Genomic DNA, 17,500 nt, shown 5'->3' on the forward strand with positions numbered 1-17,500 from the left:
TAAGAAAACATGTCTTCTTCCGACTCAGAACTGCTGAATTCCAGTTCATCCTCAGCACATGGAGCTGAAATCGTAGACACCATTTCTCCTGCAGATTGTGGACTTTCCTCTGCACTATTCGTTTCGTGTTTTGTTGGTGCCGTCAACAATTTCAAAGAGAGGCACATTCCCAGGTTACAGAGCTTAACAACGCATATTCGACCACGGGACGTGAAGCAAACAGCTCTGTCCTCATCGGGTGACACGGCCATGCCAACGATCGATTCCTGGTTTTGCGTTATTTTCGCGAACCCAACAGCTTTTGCCTTTTCCAAATCCCACAGGAAAACTACGCCGTCAATGCCATAACTAATAAGGTAACGGTTTATTTTCAAAAACTTACAGAACTCAACTCTGCCAAGATGACCACGGAAAGATCGTTTGGACTGAAAAATTCTGCCAGGAACCCGAAGGCTGTAGAGAATAATTATGTTTGCGATGCAGCAAACTAGCAGTTCATTGTCCAAAGAAACAATACACTGACTAAATTTGACAGAACTGTAAAATCTCTCGACTCCAATTCTTTCCAATAAACAGCAAGTACCATTGCAATACTTCCAAATATGAATTTCATATTCGCAACATAAGATCAACTTCGTTTTGTCCGGGGAAAGACAAAAACATTCGAAAATGACACATCCTGACAATTTAAATTTAACTGACAGCTGTTGTTTTTCAACATCCCAAACGTAGAAATCCTGGTCGTTTAACTTATCCCGTATACAAACGAGAAGATATTGACTGTCAGTGGAGAAAGAGATTACAGCCGTTAACGAAGACGTTTGATCAAATATGGTACAACACTCCTGGACCTCTACGAATTCTGCAGATACACTGCACAACTTTACCTTGTTTTCATCACGAAAGGCAATTGACTTTCCATTAGCAGAAAACACAACGTTTTGGAGCACACGAGAACTTGCCAATGAAGCGTCCGATGTGGGTGACATGCTTTCATTCATAAATTGCAAACTCGTAGTCAGCGAGTTGGAGCTCACAGCTTTCAAGCTGTCACTTGAAATGAATGTCGTTGCAGCGGATTTTGATACTGCTGAGCCATGGATTAAGCTTGATAAGCGTAGAAACACCAACGGGCTAAAAAGATCTGTCAAATATATTGCTTTTTTCTCGCTTTTGCTTTGAAAGGAATAACCAACCTGCCTTTCCCCTTTGAACACACAAAGGTTTGTTCCAGTAACGCTTTTCAAAGCTGTACCTGTTTGGAGACATAAAGCGTATAGTGACCCTGATGAAGTGCTATATATGAAGTAGCTGTCATCATTCGTAAATGTGAAGTAACAAAACGGCTCGAGCTTTCTCAGGATACAGTTAGCATCAAGAAAATACTGTTCTTCATTTGCTTCGGATACAGAGTACACACGTAAAATGTTAGGTTCATCCCAATAGCTCAGGAGGAGCCATTTCTGTCGTGGTGAAACGGAAATGAAACTCACGGAAAAATCATCTTTCAGAAGCAGATGAGAATTCATTCGAGAGAACGCAAAAAGTATCCTCGATAGCCTTGGGACCCGTCGCCTAATATCCTCCTCTGGGTGTCCTTCCCGTTTCCGTGTCAGCCATGCCTCCTTGTCTAGGAATCTTCTCACCCTCAGCCTCCGCAACTCCCCGTGCATCTCAGAAAGGGTAACAGCGTAAACAGCATTTGCCACAGCTATGTTACTGATAGAAGAAGCTTTAGCGGTGATACCGTAAAGTCCCTTCAACTGTCTGCCGTGCCTTACGTGCCAAAAATAAGTGAATTCGTTTAACTGAACACTGAGCGAAAAGACATCGTACAACAAAGGTCTTCCATTGTGTACATTCCAAACCTGGAAATCAAATATATAAGGATAAAGTTCAACAATCAGTTGGCGAACTGCTCTCAAGGATGAATCATAAACTGACTGTAGTAATGCTCCCAGTTTTTTACAAAATGGCGTACAGTGATTACAGGGTACTAAACACACAAAAGGCTCAACCGGCTCATACGACTCTGGTGCTTCAAGGTAGACTACCAATTGTTCGACTGATCCTCCGAGACAATCACTGGAGCGCCATCGTTTGGCTGATCTTCTGAAAACAAAAGGAATGGATGGCAACGGAAAGCAGGTCATTTCACTTCTATTGTGGTGAATTTCTTGTAAGGCCCAAAGAGCCAATAGTTCGCCTGCACACTCACAAGACACCAAGAAAGCGCCAGTCCCTTCTACGACAATGTACTGATCATCACGAGTGAACGCGCACTTCTCATAAATGATTTTATTTCCAGAGAACTGCGAAAAGTCTTCGACACTTTTACGCTCAACCGAAAACCATTTGTCCAGTCTACCGAAAAACACCCACTTACCGTCAGGCGAGAACTCCAAATGCTTGATTTCCTTTATTGTAAGTTGACTTACCTCAAAAGGACCACTCACTATCGTTAAACGAGATGCATCAACAAAAACAATGGAGCGACCATTTGAGGCCACTACCGTTCTTTGATCAGAAGCTGTCGCAAAAACGTGAAAGCCTGGAAGACACTCAGGAAAAGCACTCCACTCCAACCACGGTCCCAAGAGTTTGGGAATTAGACCAGTTTCTTGCAAGACTTTTGATCCATTTCGAAGACAGGAAATTAAAAGATGAGGCGCTTCCAAAAGAATATGAACATTGCTTTCAAGAGCGTTGGAGATCTCATGAAGAATATTCTTCTTGTGTAAGTCCTTGAATGCGGGGCAGCATGAAGCAAGCTTCAAATCTTCTAGCAGGTGGTAGATACCAATTTTCCCACTTTCGACTCTTTTCTCCAAGAAATGCAAACTTGTCAAACACCTAAAAACAGTTCCTACTAATTCCTGGTCACCATACTCACACAAAAATCGAATGGCAAAGCGAAAAGCATAGTCCTGCAAATTCTCATTTATGCATGGACATGCTGGTAAAGGTTCGGTGACAATACCAGACAGTGTTTCCTCAAATATTCTTGCCAGGTACTCTTCTGCCTTTTTCTTGTCTATCAACAAGTGAGGACAATCTTTTCTTTTGGTCTTTCTTTGGTAGTCTCTCGTCCTTGGATTTTTTGTTAACCAAGTTGGAATCCGTTTGTGTAGAAAGGTGACGGTATCATTGGAAGTTTGATTCCAAGCAAATTGCATAACAGCATCAATTACTTCCTGCTCATCAAGACTCGATTTTTCTTGTTGCAGAACAAAGGGAATAAACGAGACAGGAAGGGGAGATGGAGCAGCTAGGATACATCCGATCAACTTCTCGTAGAGATCTTTACCTACTCTACTAAACACTCGTTGAAAATTGTCCCGAAAGAAATCTTCAACATCGTCGACAAGAAGGTCACTCAGCGTGTAATCCATCTTACCTGTTTTTGCGAGATCGTTGAGTTTCTTCCTGAGGTAAAATGCATGCAAGAACAACCCATTGCAAGACTTCGCGATCTCTTCCACGGTGAACGGGAGAAGCGAAAAATCGACACCATTCTGAAGAAATCGTCGAATATCTCCCTCGTGCTGCTGATAAATATAATGCTGTTCACTATCGCCCGCGCAAATCCTAACACAAGGATTGTATTTCTCCAATCTTTCCCGTATTTTGTCTTCAGGGCGACTGGTGATAAAGAACAAAAGCCAATGAGGAAGACGCGGGAAACGTTCCTTTATAAGGAAAAGGAAATCTTCCCTGGACTCGTACTCTGTCTCATCTAGGGCGTCAATAATAACTAATTTTCGCTCTGCTAAATGCGTACACTTAGCTAATGGTTCTTCTAACAGTTTTGTAAAAAGTTCCTGAACTCCTAATTTATTATTGTGTAACATCGTGATTACACCATCTATCCCACCCACTGTATTATTGTAGCGACTATTACATTTACAGAGTTGACTCGCCAAAGTCCCAAGAAGATACCTGGGATCATTTCTTGTGTCATCGTAGTGACGGCAAAAGCAGGCAGCACCTAAATGCTCCTTCATGCGTTGCGCCAGGGCTCCAGCAATCACACTCTTGCCGACTCCTGCATCACCCAGGAGAACATAAGCTCTGGACTCACCAGGATCACTGAACCACTTGTTGAAATCATCAAACAGCCAATTTCTTGTGTCCGGATCGTGGCGCTTGGCAAAGAATCTGATGTCTGATTCACAATCTGCGATCTCTGAAACAAACAACGAAGGAAAAAATGGTGGGACCGAACATCTATTTGCTGTGAAAATAATTGCTTACATCTTCAGTAGGGCAGCTTCATTCTAAAATGAAGCGAGTAAAATGAACAAGAATTAGTGGTGCCGGGTCATTGCATTACCAAACGTAATGCTACAAGGAACTATATAAAGAAAACAAAATTTATGCAATGAGAAAAGCACACCTAGTGCCATTTTCTTTCTCATTCGACTATTTATCCAACATTTTCAGAGATCTCCTTGATTCTATATTTTTTTGCTGGTGGAAGTAGCGTTTCATAAATTAATAGCAATGAGGATGTGACAACAGGCCAACTATCCGCTCCCAAAAATGCACCTCTATCTCAACAAGTCTTCATGAAACCCTCCCACTCATTACATATTTTTAAAACCATAATGGGGGGTATAACTCATTCATCCTAAGCAAGTTGGAGACACCTACTTTCAGTGATTTTTATCAGTGATTAAATTACCATGCTCATGATGACCGTGCGTGGTGCTTCTGCCAGCTGCTGACACAACATTAGCACAACTTGCTTCTGGTTGTACAGGATCTATAGTAGAATAATCAACACAATCTCCCATTAGGTTAACAACAAAAACAACAACAGCAATTTTACTAATGCTATTAATTACAAAGAAAATATACTACTATCCAGAAATGAGCTAAAAAATAAAAGCCTTTACAGAAGTAAAAGATTAACTGAAAAAAATATCAAGATACATGTAAGTATGGAATTTGGTTAGGTAAAAGGTAAAAACTTATTAGGCTACTAGATACCAATTCGAAAAAAAAAATAAACAAGTGCTAAAAATCACAGACATTACACAACAAAGAGAAAAGCGAGCCAGTGGTTCAGTATAAAACAGTAGAAATGTTAAAGAGAGCAGAGGAGAAATCACTGATTTTATATTGAGAGTAGTTTTTTATAATTGTTTACCACAGAAATCTGGTGAATTCCAAACTTTACCACCAAAAATATGTTCTAGTAAATATTCCAAAATTTGTTTGGGTTCTCAAAAGATAGCAGCTGCTCTTTTAACATCGTCTTGTAAAACGTTTACATTTACTAATCAGAGGTTGGAAGAGTGTGTTAAAGATGGATCAGAAACCTTTGGCGCTGTCACACAGTGCAATTTTTCTAGCAACTTTTCTTGCAATTTTGTTTCGAGTAAAGTTCTCACACAGCAAAACACATTACTTGACGGGCGTTACACTAAGTAACGTTTCCTGCAACTTGTCTCGTTTTCGATGATCACATGACTTTCTTTTGCTGGTGCTGCAAACCGTTGCGACACGAGTTGCAGGACAAATATTACGCTGCGCAAAGTTCGAAAATGTCTTTGCAACGTTACCAGAGTCGTTGCGGAAAGTAGAACTCAGTTTTACTTTCTGCATCGTTTTTACCCCGTTGCAAGGTATGTTACATTGCGCAATATTTCGTGCAACTTGTTTCGCAATGGCTTTACAAGACAAGTTGTACGAAAAATTGCACAGTTTAACAGCACCTTTAAGCAGTACCACCCTTTTGGGACAAGGGGAGACGAATGAACATAAAATGCCAAAAACGTTATGTAAATGATTATTTTTGGAGAAGACTTTATGGGCATAAATTGTTACAACACACATACACAAGATGCAAATGTGAAGAACAAGTTTTGATTCTCACACAAAGTATGCCTCTGATGTAGGACACTAGCATACACCTTCAAGAAATGCAACAAGGTACGAGCATTAAATGGTCAGTGTTTCCACAAAATAAAAACCACAGGCGCCTCAAGCTCAGGGAAAGCCTGGCCTTGCCTTGGTGCAAGAGGTCTTGAGTTCGATCCCCGGATGTCACATCCTTCTTTCAACTTCTTTCCTTTCAGGGAAGCTTAAACAGCCTTAAATACCCTTAAAACGGAACACTGATGGTAAGAGGGGGGTAAAATGAGTGCACCGTCGGCTTCTTGGGAGAATACCCTCGCTCTAGAAGGTAAAGGAATTACCGACGTTAAATAAGATCTACCTTTACCTGGCGGAAAGAAATGTAAGGATTTGTCTGGGAATTCCGATAAAAGGCATAAGAAGACAATTATATAAAAATATTCTCAATTAAAAAGCCTAACCTTATTGCCATTGTGGGCGGCTTCCTTCCCGTGTTTTTTTTTTTTTTTTCAGATCCAACGCGATTGGAGTCATCTTTCAATTTCTCGGTTTCTCAATTGACAAAGATTGGGGTTCAGATTGAATTTTCATTTCAACCCACCATCAACGCAATAGCAGTTCTGCGAGCGACCTCAGGCCGTAGTTTGTTCACTCGATCCTAAGAAAACAGCTTCCGCATGATTCGCTTTATCGATTAAGTGGCCACGGCTTCGACCGTTGAATAACAAACTGAGCCTTATCGGGGTGACAGACCGTAATTTGTCAACAACAAATTTTTTTATTGCCCTCTTGGTCTCCCGACATGATTGACTCAGTCGTCCAATCACAGTCACGCCTCCTTTCTGTGGACAAACTTCAAAAACCCATTCGCGAAGCCGCAAAGCGTTGAAAGATGGCTAAGAGGCCTAGCGAGAATGAAAGCAGTATTTTACAATGACTGCAAAATTCTCGCGCGCTCATTTGGTTAATTTTTATTGTCAATAAGCGGACAGACACATAAATTTATAATTTATGCATTTCGAAGAGTTTAATTTATGAAAAATTCTGTGAAACGTCGATCTGTCACCGTTTTTCCATTAGCCAATAAGAGTGCTAGGCAAGTTATGAATGTGGTCGTGTCAGATTGACTAAAATTGAAGTTTCTCGCATTTTTGTCTCGCGTTCTTCTCGTGTTTTGACTTAATTTGACAGCCCCTCTGCCTTTTTTATTGTAACAAACAAATTGATGTCAGTTTTTCATGCGTCTGTCCTGTTATTGACAATGAATTTCGTCATAACATGGTTAAAGTAGTCTGCGGATCCACGAGGCGACAACTACTTTCACAATGTTATGACGAAATTCATGATCAATAACATGACAGACGCAAGAAAAACTGACATCAATTTGTTAAGTCAGAGTTAAGTGTACAAACTTAGGAGAATAACTAAATTCTTTGTAAGTTACGGTAATTTTGCGCATTCATGCCGCTTTTATTAGTTAATAGGCCTTTGTACGCAGTAGGCTGTTCGCGATCGTATTTGTATTTATCAAGCCTTCAAGGAATTAACCTGCGAATAAAATTTGTTCTTGTAGGATATTGTGCTACGAATATTTTGTGGGTGGACTTACTGAAATACACGAAAGATCTTATGCATCGTCGAATGGGAACTCGGAAAAATCCGAGCTGAACCAACAACCCTCCGTGACTTACTGGGTGCTTACCATTTAGCCAAATAATCCGGATTGAATGATCGTTGCTTCCGGATTTATTAACCAACCGGATAACAATGGCGCTTACCATTTTCTACCCGGAATTCCATCCCGCATATTTTACTCCATCTTGCGAGAAAGGGCCTGGAAACGGAACGATTCTCGCAAATAGTAAGGGAATTCCCCGATTCCATTCCGAAAGGAGAAAAGCGAATACCTCTGGAGATTGTCCACAATTTCCGAAAGATTTTCCGGAAAACTGCCTTTCCATTTGACCTCAAAGCAAAATTCCCGGATTTTTTGCCTAAATGGTAAGCACCCATTGAAGCCAGTGAAATTGAATTATTGGTATCTCAGAGAAAACAGTCGTGTCGGGAGACCCAGGGGAATTTCAAAAAAAAGTTTTTGACACACTACGGTCTGCCACCCTGGTAAGCGCATTTTTCGCAGTTTCTTGCGATCGAGTTAACAAACTCCCGCTGAGGTCCCTCGCAGGACTGCTATTGCGTTGATGATGGGTTGAAATGAAATTTCAATCTTTGTCAATTGATTCTGATATGGAATTGTGACCGTGGGAACATTTCATTGAAGAATATTTGACTCAAATTGGGCTCCCCAGAATAGACAGTCCAGCCTTGGGATTTTATAATACGGTGGGCAACCGAGAAATGGCCAAAATCGCGTTGGATCTGGAAAAAAACCACACCTTGAGGATAGGCTTTTTAATTTATAATTTTTTTCTATAATTATCTACTTAATCCGTTAAATCCTAAAAATTCTGTCGGCCATGCCGTGATTTCCCTCACACTGAACATGGTTCGCATGTGTTGAGAATTTGAGAGTTTACGTAATATTTACTTTTTGAAACATACAAGGTATTTAGAGCTTTCTCGCGCAACCCTCTATTGCCTAATTGCTTCAATGTGTGGTGATAAAGACTAGGGGTTAGTTATTTTTGCAGATGGAAAACCCTGAAAGTTAGTTTTCCCCATGTTACTTGAATTTCTTTTTTTTTTCACTGACCCAGTCAAATGCACTGTTGAGTTTTTGATTCACCATTGCTTTCAGGTTGTTTAATACTTTTAACAAACATGAGCATTTGGCAAAATTTGATCATTTACGGGTTTGTTCATTAAAAGATAAAATATGTCAATCTAAGAAAAAAGCGTTGCCAGGCGCTCCACAGGCTGTACGTTTCACTGAAAAAAACAATCTGCAATAAACTGTTCTCAGTCAGTTAGGTGTGATGTTTAATCAATAGAGGACGTTTTCCGTGTTTACTTTGCGTCATCTAAACGCTCGGGGGAGTTGGGATAATTCGAGACATTTATGCAAACCCGAGACGCAGTCAAGGAATTGCATAACTGTGGAGAATTCTCCCAACTCCCCCGAGTGTTTAGATGACGCAATGTAAACACGGAAAACGTCCTCTATTGCTTTTGTAAAATATTTCTCAAAAATAATTCGACAAATGAAGGAAAATGCTGGTTTTTTTACTCCTCAATTGAAACAGATTTTCTTAATACACGCTCATATTTCGCACCAGCCAATCAAAAGATACCCTGAAAGAATTCAAGGTTACCCTAAGGAATAGGTACCAGGTTTTACAACAAGAATGCGGAGATTTAGAAGATGATCAACACGAGGTGGAGAAAGATTTTGAGGTCATGAGGAAAGCGTATACCGAAGTAGCGGATACTGTTTTAGGTAAACCGAGGAAGAAGAAGAAACCTTAGATAAGCGGAGAGTCATGGCAGCTAGTAGATCAACGGGATGCCATCAACAAGAAGATTTTAAGCACTCATTCAGAAAGGATGAAGAATCAACTAAGAGCTAAATATGCTGAGAAGAACAAGGAGGTGAAAAGGAGCATCAAGTCTGATAAAAGAAAGTGGCTGAACAACATCGCTAGCCAAGCTGAAGAGGCTGCACGAAGCCAACACATGAAAACACTGTACGTGCTAACAAAGACACTTAGCAATGGCAGCCAAAGTCGTCAAAGCACTTCGGTGATGGACAAGCACGGAAACCTCCTCGGCAACAAAAAAGATATACAAGACCGATGGACGGAACACTTCAAAGAGGTACTGAACAGAGAACCACCACAAAATCCAATAACCATCATGGATGATGACGAAGAAGAGCTCGATTTCCAGGAAGCAATAGAAGAGATTGCAGACACTGAGCCAACACTAGGCGAAGTAAAGGAGGCAGTTAGAAAATTGAAAAGTGGGAAAGCACCCGGCATCGATAACATCACCGCTGACCTATTGAAGACGGACAGAGATTTCTCAACAATAAAGATACACGAGCTGTTGTCGAAGATATGGAAGTTCGAGGTTATTCCAGAGGCTTGGAGGAAAGGGTTGATAATCAAGTTACCAATGAAGGGTAACCTAAAGGACTGTAAGAACTCAAGAGGCATAACTCTATTGTCCATAGTTGGAAAAATGCTAGGTCGTATTGTTATTGACAGAGTGAGAAGTGGAGCAGACAAAAGACTCAGGAAGGAGCAAGCTGGTTATAGGCAAGGGAGAGGAACAACAGAGCAAGTCTTCATTCTGAGGAATATCATAGAGGAAGCAAACGAGTGGCAAGCAACTATATATGTGAACTTTATAGATTTTGAGAAAGCTTTCGACTCGGTACACCGGGACAGCCTATGGATTATCATGCGGAAGTACGGCATCCCCCAGAAGATCATAAGGATAATACAGCTGTTTTATGCGGATTTCCAATGTGCTGTAGAGAACCAAGGAGAGAGAGGTGAATGGTTCAATATTAAGACCGGTGTAAAACAAGGCTGCAACATGTCTGGATTCCTCTTTCTTATAGTGATGGACTGGATAATGAGAAGAACTGTTGGCAAGGGGGAGAACGGCATAAGATGGAGACTAACAACAAAACTGGATGACCAAGGTTTTGCAGATGACGTAGCATTACTATCCTCGTCAAGAAATCAAATGCAAGAAAAAATCTCAAGAATGGACAGGGAAGCCAAAAGGGTCGGCCTAAAAATAAACCTTGACAAGACCAACGTCATACGAATCAATGCGAAGAATCAAGCACCTATCAGCATTGTGGGTAAAAACATCAAAGAAGTAGAGGAGTTTACCTATCTTGACGCCAAAGTCAATAAAGAAGGAGGTGGGATGGAGGACTTACAGAACAGACTTTCAAAGGAAAGAGGGACATACATTAGGCTAATTAAGATCTGGAACTCCAAGAGCATCTTAAAGAGAACGACGATGAAGCTGTACAAGACCCTCGTCTTGCCTGCCTTGATGTATGGATGTAAGACCTGGAAAATGACCAAGAGCGATGAACACGTTCTCAACGTGTTTCAAAACAAATGCCTCCGGAAGATTCACAGCATACGTTGGCAAAATCACATCACCACCAAAGAGTTACTAGCCAGGGCGGAAATGTCACCAGTGAGTCAGGAAGGAAAGAGAAGAAGATGGTAGTTCATTGGCCACATTCTAAGGCAGGACAGAGCGAGCGATACAAGGACGGCGTTAAATTGGAAACCGGAGGGAAAAAGAAAGAGGGGGAGACCAAAGAAAACGTGGAGAAGGACCGTAGAGAGGGAGATGAAAGAAGGAGGATGGGGATCGTGGGACGAGGTGCGGGGTGTTGCGGTAGACAGACAGACATGGAAAGCTTCTGTGGAGGCCCTATGTGCCACCTGGCACGCGGAGGATAGGTAACAGGTAATCAAAACGCGCGTACATAACCAATCAAAATTCGTGTGATGTTACAGTCGTGTTTACATACTCTCATCTAAACACTGTTACTGACCAATGAGAGTGCGAGTACTATCCTAACCATTTTATAAAAGCCAATTTTAAACCAAAACTCCAATAATGTTACTTTTGTAAATTTACATTTACATTTACATGTCCCAGCACTCGGCAGTCCTTTTGACTTATGGCTGTTTTTGCTTAGGTGGCAGCATATACCACAAGGATTTTTACAGACATTACACCAAACCGGCCACTTCTACTGGAAAGAACACACTCACCGAGGACAGCCACAACATCGGCAACTTCATCCCCCACTATTCTCGAATAGTGTGTAGGTTCTTAAACGTCCCACAGAGAACTAATAAACATGGAAGATATTCGTGATATGGGGCCTACAGTTTATAGTCCTTATCCCAGAAGACTTGAAAGTCTAACCATCTGTGGGTGTAATTACGAAGGAAGTCCTTTCTCCTCAGTTATTTTAAGACCCTGAGTGTTGGTCCAGTCGGAGTCGAACTCACGACCTCCCGCATGGCAGCCCAGTGTTCAACTAACTGAGCTGCCGTTCCATAAAATAAGCTAAATGATTCAAAGTATCAAAGGCTTTGATCAGATCGAGTGCATTCCTTTTTACTGCCTTTTACAATTTTGTGATGTGGAGGAGTTACATCTAGGCCCAGATCAGGTGGCATACTAGAATATTTTCTAAAAAGGAGATTAGCATTCACAAAATTAATAAGGATTTCAAGTAAAGACACAAAGAGAGAGATCGGAGGATTACATTAGTTTACGGAGAAAACCTTCTGGCAACTTTAAACTCACAATTACAGTGAAGTATTGAGTAATTCCTGTTTAGCATCTCAACGGTACAAATTAAAGGAGACAGTTCATACATTGAGACTTCTCTACTGGCGTTAAATGACCCTTCCATTTCCAGAACGGGGCTCGTGGCTGGGTTGACAGGATTTCCCAACCTTGGATGCCCTTTCCGTGTAGGAGCCAGTTGCCACTATAGTGGAGCCTCCTGGATACTACTCATCAATATATTGACGGTCTCAGTCCTTTAAAACAATGTTAAAGCAGCAGGTTATGTATCTGTTTCAAAATACCCACCTGCACCTGCATCTCTAGAAGTCTTCATTATACACTCCCAATTTTTCAGTTTATCCTTAATTCTGTCGTCACCATCTTTCCACTGCTTTAGAAGTCCTTTAAAACGTTCCTTGTCTAAGAGACCCATTTCTTGTTTCTCCATTTCACAAATGGCATCATTATATTCATCTCCACCCAATCTTACCAGTGTTTTCTGAATCTCATCTTTGTATTCACAGAATGTCACTGCATCACTAACAGAGTCCTTTTCAGCATGGGTTGATACTGCATTAATGAAATACTTTAAACGTACGATGTCAGACACACAGCTGGTGTCAAGTGAATCGGGAGGTAAATCCCAGCCAGTGGCTGGGGGACTCAGGTTACAGATTGTCCTCAGAAGCACGATCAGGAGATCAGATTCAAAGTCTGTGGATAATACTGAGGAGGGGTTAACTGGATACAATTTACTCCACTGCTCTGGACTGAGGATTTCTTGTTTTCGAAGAGACAGAAGCTTAGAGTGCACTGGCTCACGTTGCAAGGCTCTGCAAAGGTCTTGTGGATGAATTAGTCCGTCAAACACATCCCTCAACACTTTTGAGCCCAGGCTGGCCAGAAGTCTACATAACAGTGCATAATTGGTTTTTCCATCTACAGCACCTGAAAAGGCATCATTATATATGGTTACATTCAATTTTCATTGATCCGCTTTCAATTGATGTTATTTTGCCTGCCTCTATGTGCAGTTCTTAAGTGTGCATGCTTAAGGTGGCTGGAACTGAGTTTCCCTACTTTTGAGACCTTCCTATTAGAAGGGTTGTCATTACAATGCTATCACGTAACAGCAATGTTATGGTAACATATGAAACTCATGGGAGGTGATTCAGAGCTACTTTAATTTTTCAAAAATTTAAGGTAGCTCTGAATTACTTAAAAAATTACCTCCCAAGAATTTTTTAAAACTTTCCCGATAGTTCTATCTCAAATTGCTTATTACTATTCTACAATAAAAAAGGGGGTCGCTGATTATAAGCAAGTTAAAAGACGAAATATAGGGTGGTTTTGGAGAGCTTTCATGTTTCTATGTTTACCTATTAAATCACAATAGTGGGCACATTTGGTTTTGTTAAGCAATAATTACGGTTTCATAATTATAGTACCATAAAATTGCCATATATAGTACCGTAACACCAGAAATTATTCCAGTGAGCTATCGAGTAATTCTTGTTGACTATCTCAAGGGTACAAATTAAAGGAGACAGTTAATACATTGGGAATTCTCTACTAGCGTTAACTCTCCCCTTCCATTTCCAGAAGGGGGCTCGTGGCTGGATTGACATGATTTCCCAGCCTTGGATATCCTTTCCTTCTAAGAGCCTGTTTCCACTAGTGAGGGCTCCTGGATACTACTTATTAATATATTGACGGTCAGGCCCGGGTTGTTCGAAAGGCTCGTTAGTGCTAACCATGCTTCTAGCAACCCGGGTAGGGTAAAATACCATGGAAACCTATAGGTTTTGATACCTCTTAACCAACGGTTAGCACTAACCAAGCTTCCAGCAACTGACCCTAGTCCTTTAAAACAACGTTATAACAGCAGGCTATGTTTCTGTTCCAAAACACCCTGGCTCCTGCATCTCTAGAAGTCTTCATTCATATTATTATACACTCCCATCTATTCAGTTTATCCTTAATTCTGTCATCACCATCTTTCCACTGCTTTAGAAGTCCTTTAAAATGTTCCAACAGAATTAACTATTGTAGGGTAATGTGAAGGGCTGTTTTCTACCCATGTAAACACAACAAATACAAATGCAATACTACTACTTTCCTGCTCTCCTCATAATTATCCCGTGTGTGGATTACATGACCGACTCTACAGTAATCTTTGTTTCTTTAATCATGCACGTGTCCTGGTTATAAACACGCCCATGTTGCCATGCAACCAGCATCCAGTAGAGCCATGGACTGCAATGTCATCGACAATACCAACTTTTCAAGAGCACTTATCGAAGATGAAGCCCATCCTCTGTTGAAAAATATCTTGTCTAACACAGAGCCCCAAGTGAAGAAGGGTAAACCTGAATCTGCCAAATGGGCTATTAAAGGTAGTTATAGGTAGGAAGACTCTTCATCGAGAACTACAAACCAATAACCATGACTGGCACCCAAAATACTGAGCTTCTTTGAACATGTGAGTGATGTCTTCAAGGGTTGGTGTATGCGATTAAGATCTTTGAGGTCAAGACAAATACGCCAGTGCCCATTTGACTTTTGGGAGTGGCCACGGTGGGTTCAATCACCAATTTAATAACTCCTTGACTGACCATATCATCAAGTTCCTTCTTAACATCATCCCTAACATGTATTGGGCATTTCCGAGGTGCATGAACTACAGGGTCAGTAACAATGTGGTATTCACCCTTTAACTTTCCAGCTCCTTCAAAACGGTCAGGGTATAACAGTTAAAGGTCAACGCACTTTACCCTCAATTGCCGGAAAAGACTTCCTACTAGAACATAGGTGTATTAAAAATAGTACCTCCAACAGGTAGAGCTGGCAAGAGGTGGGTAGTCCACAGATAGCGGGGCTGGTAACATCAGTAACAAAGAAGACTGCATCACTCAGGGTGCATTAAATTGACTGTATTCCGGTATAGGAATACAAGGAATAGAAGATATAAATCCTTTGTTTTTATGGAGATTCACATTAAAATTGCCAAACACCAGCTAAAAATCCTATTTTAAACATATCTTTATTAGCCTTGTTGCTTCGATACGCCAAGCATACCATTTTAAATCATCACTCCACGTATTCTTATTCCAGAATAGGGTGAATCGTATGCACCCTTAATACATGTAGAGCACACTCCATACTGTGGTATTTGTGTGCCATTGTATGCAGCTTGATCTGGCTGGCTGTTGTTGGAAGGTCGTCATCATCCACTTGGCCTGGAAACAAGGGCAGAGCATTTCCTTGTGCAACACTATCTTCCTTCACTTTGAGCGCATGGTTGGGATGATTATTATGTGGTAGACCTAACTGGATTTTGGCAAAAGCCTCATCTCTTACTGCGGGTTTAAAAATAGAACTGTCAACCTGAATTGACTCGAGGCATACGGTAGTTGTTCAAAATCAGAGCTTATTTCTCCTACTGCATGTACCTTGCCTTGGCTTGCCTTATCCTGTGGGTTCCGGCCTACAGATTGCCTTCAAGGCTCAAACTTGGTTCTCCACCCCGTGTTTGTTTGTTCCTACATACCCGTTCCCAGTGGTTCCACTGATTACATTTTCTACATCTTGAACCTTGAGCTGGACACTTTTTCTGTGGCTATTAGTCCACATTTTCCACACTGGGGGTTTAGATTTTGCTAAATAGCATTCGTCAGTACAGGCCAACCCTCCTTGTTGTTCTGGGGATTTTCAGTATGTCATTCATTGTAGCTTCTCTTGTTCTGGCATGTACACTGCTTTGTTGCATTTCAATTTTTCATCTCTTCCTAAGAGAACCTCTTGTACCTTCCGTTCATGAGTACCAAAAATAAGTTACAAGTTCAATCAAACGCTCTTTGAGCTCAGCTTTATTAAAGCGGCATTTCTCCACTGTCTGATATCTTACACCTGAAATCCACACTCTCTCGTCATCAGTTTGCCCGAAACCTTGCAGGTGGTACCTTGTAATCCAAAAATTTTACTTGGGTTATAGATACACAGTATCTTGCCAACTTTGAAAAAATTGTTTCAGTTTTGGTCTGTTCTTCGTTGAACAAACCAGGAGATTTTTTGCCGTTCCTCAACAATCAAAAGTAGGATATGGGTCGATCGCCTTTACTTCCTCTTGCTTTACGCTTAAAGGGCCTTCAAAGAATAGCTGGCAATATTAATTGTTTGAAGCTTTTAAATGCCATGGGTAGGTCAGACTGATTCCACTCTATTGAGACAGCTTGAAGGTACCCTTTACTTTTTGTGTGATTAGCCTGATTGGGGCTGTACAATTATTTCCCCATGAAACATGAAATATTTAATTGGCATAATATGTTTAAACCAGAACACCCAAAATAATAAAGAACAACAAAAAATTAAATTATTAAAAACACAATTAAAAAAGCTCTTTGGTCTTATGCTGACCAGAACGTTGTTACAGATCGCCATCTTGCTAGAGCCTCCTAACATGGAGAGCATTGAATGAATTAAAATCAAGTCATTTACAAATGCAATCTGGCTGTGATCAACTCAATCCTTGGTGATTTTTAGTCCGTCAGGTAGTGATCACTCACTACAGACGAAGAGCTTTCTCAAAGCGTGTATGTTCCTATGACAGATTGCCAAGCTTTAAGCATGGAAAGCGCAAATACCCATGTTAAAGTACTCGAATCACTTATGCGGAAAGTTAGCCGTTTTTTAAAATTCCTTTTTCACTTCATGCATCAATTGTACAAGCAAAAAAAAAATAGAGAAAAAAATCTATACACAAGTAAAAGGTTTGTAATTAAATATAAACCAAAAACTTCCATGCTTTGAGAAAGCCGACAGATAAAATCACCAAGGATTGCGTTGATCATAGCTGGATAATTTGCATTAATTTGGCAAATGACTTGATTAATTGTAATTCACTCAACGCTCTCCATGTTGGGAGGCACTATCAAGATGGCGATCTGTAACAATGTTTTGGTAAGCAGAAAACCAAGGCCCTTTTTAAATTGTGTTTTTTAAAATTAACTTTTTGTTGGTCTTTATTATTTTGGGTGCTCCATGATATTCTGGTGTTCCAGGATGTTCCGTGATGTTCCGGTGTTCCTCATTCTAGCACATGCTGAATTAATCCTTTATTTACTTGTGATTTGTGATTCTCTCACAAAATACAATGTAGCTTTTTTATGTGCATGTGAACGCATTATATTTTGGACTTAAACTTAGCCCATCTTTGAGCGTGATTTGTGAAAAAACTTGTTTTGTGTGACATCATCACTTTGTGTTTGTTTTGCTGGGGCCGCATGTCTTAGATAACAAGGCAGGAAATAATGAAGAGGGAATCGAAAGAGGAATGGCCAATTCTGCTAGTTTCATGCACCCATCAGTGGTCTCTGTTCAGAGTTGGAGCGTAAAA

General features: G+C 40.7%; 2 protein-coding genes across 7 annotated transcripts in view; both read right to left on the minus strand.

The window, feature by feature from the left end:
- LOC138019844 (uncharacterized) overlaps window positions 1–17,500 on the minus strand; it is a 290,417-nt gene that overhangs the window by 56,448 nt on the left and 216,469 nt on the right. The window lies entirely within an intron of this gene.
- LOC138019846 (uncharacterized) overlaps window positions 1–17,500 on the minus strand; it is a 142,476-nt gene that overhangs the window by 591 nt on the left and 124,385 nt on the right. For 5 of the 6 annotated variants that reach the window (XM_068866787.1, XM_068866784.1, XM_068866786.1 and 2 more), the window contains 3 exons: window positions 12,412–13,053; window positions 4,685–4,765; window positions 1–4,186 (listed from right to left, as the gene is read on the minus strand). The exon at window positions 1–4,186 is cut by the window's left edge and continues 591 nt beyond it. In XM_068866787.1, coding sequence (XP_068722888.1) covers window positions 1–4,186; window positions 4,685–4,765; window positions 12,412–13,053 — 4,909 coding nt within the window. The remainder of the gene's footprint in view (window positions 4,187–4,684; window positions 4,766–12,411; window positions 13,054–17,500) is intronic. The other variant, XM_068866789.1, reaches the window with a different exon arrangement.

This window comes from Montipora capricornis, chromosome 10 (genome assembly GCF_036669925.1).
Source record: "Montipora capricornis isolate CH-2021 chromosome 10, ASM3666992v2, whole genome shotgun sequence".
In the NCBI taxonomy this organism is placed as follows: Eukaryota; Metazoa; Cnidaria; class Anthozoa; order Scleractinia; family Acroporidae; genus Montipora; species Montipora capricornis.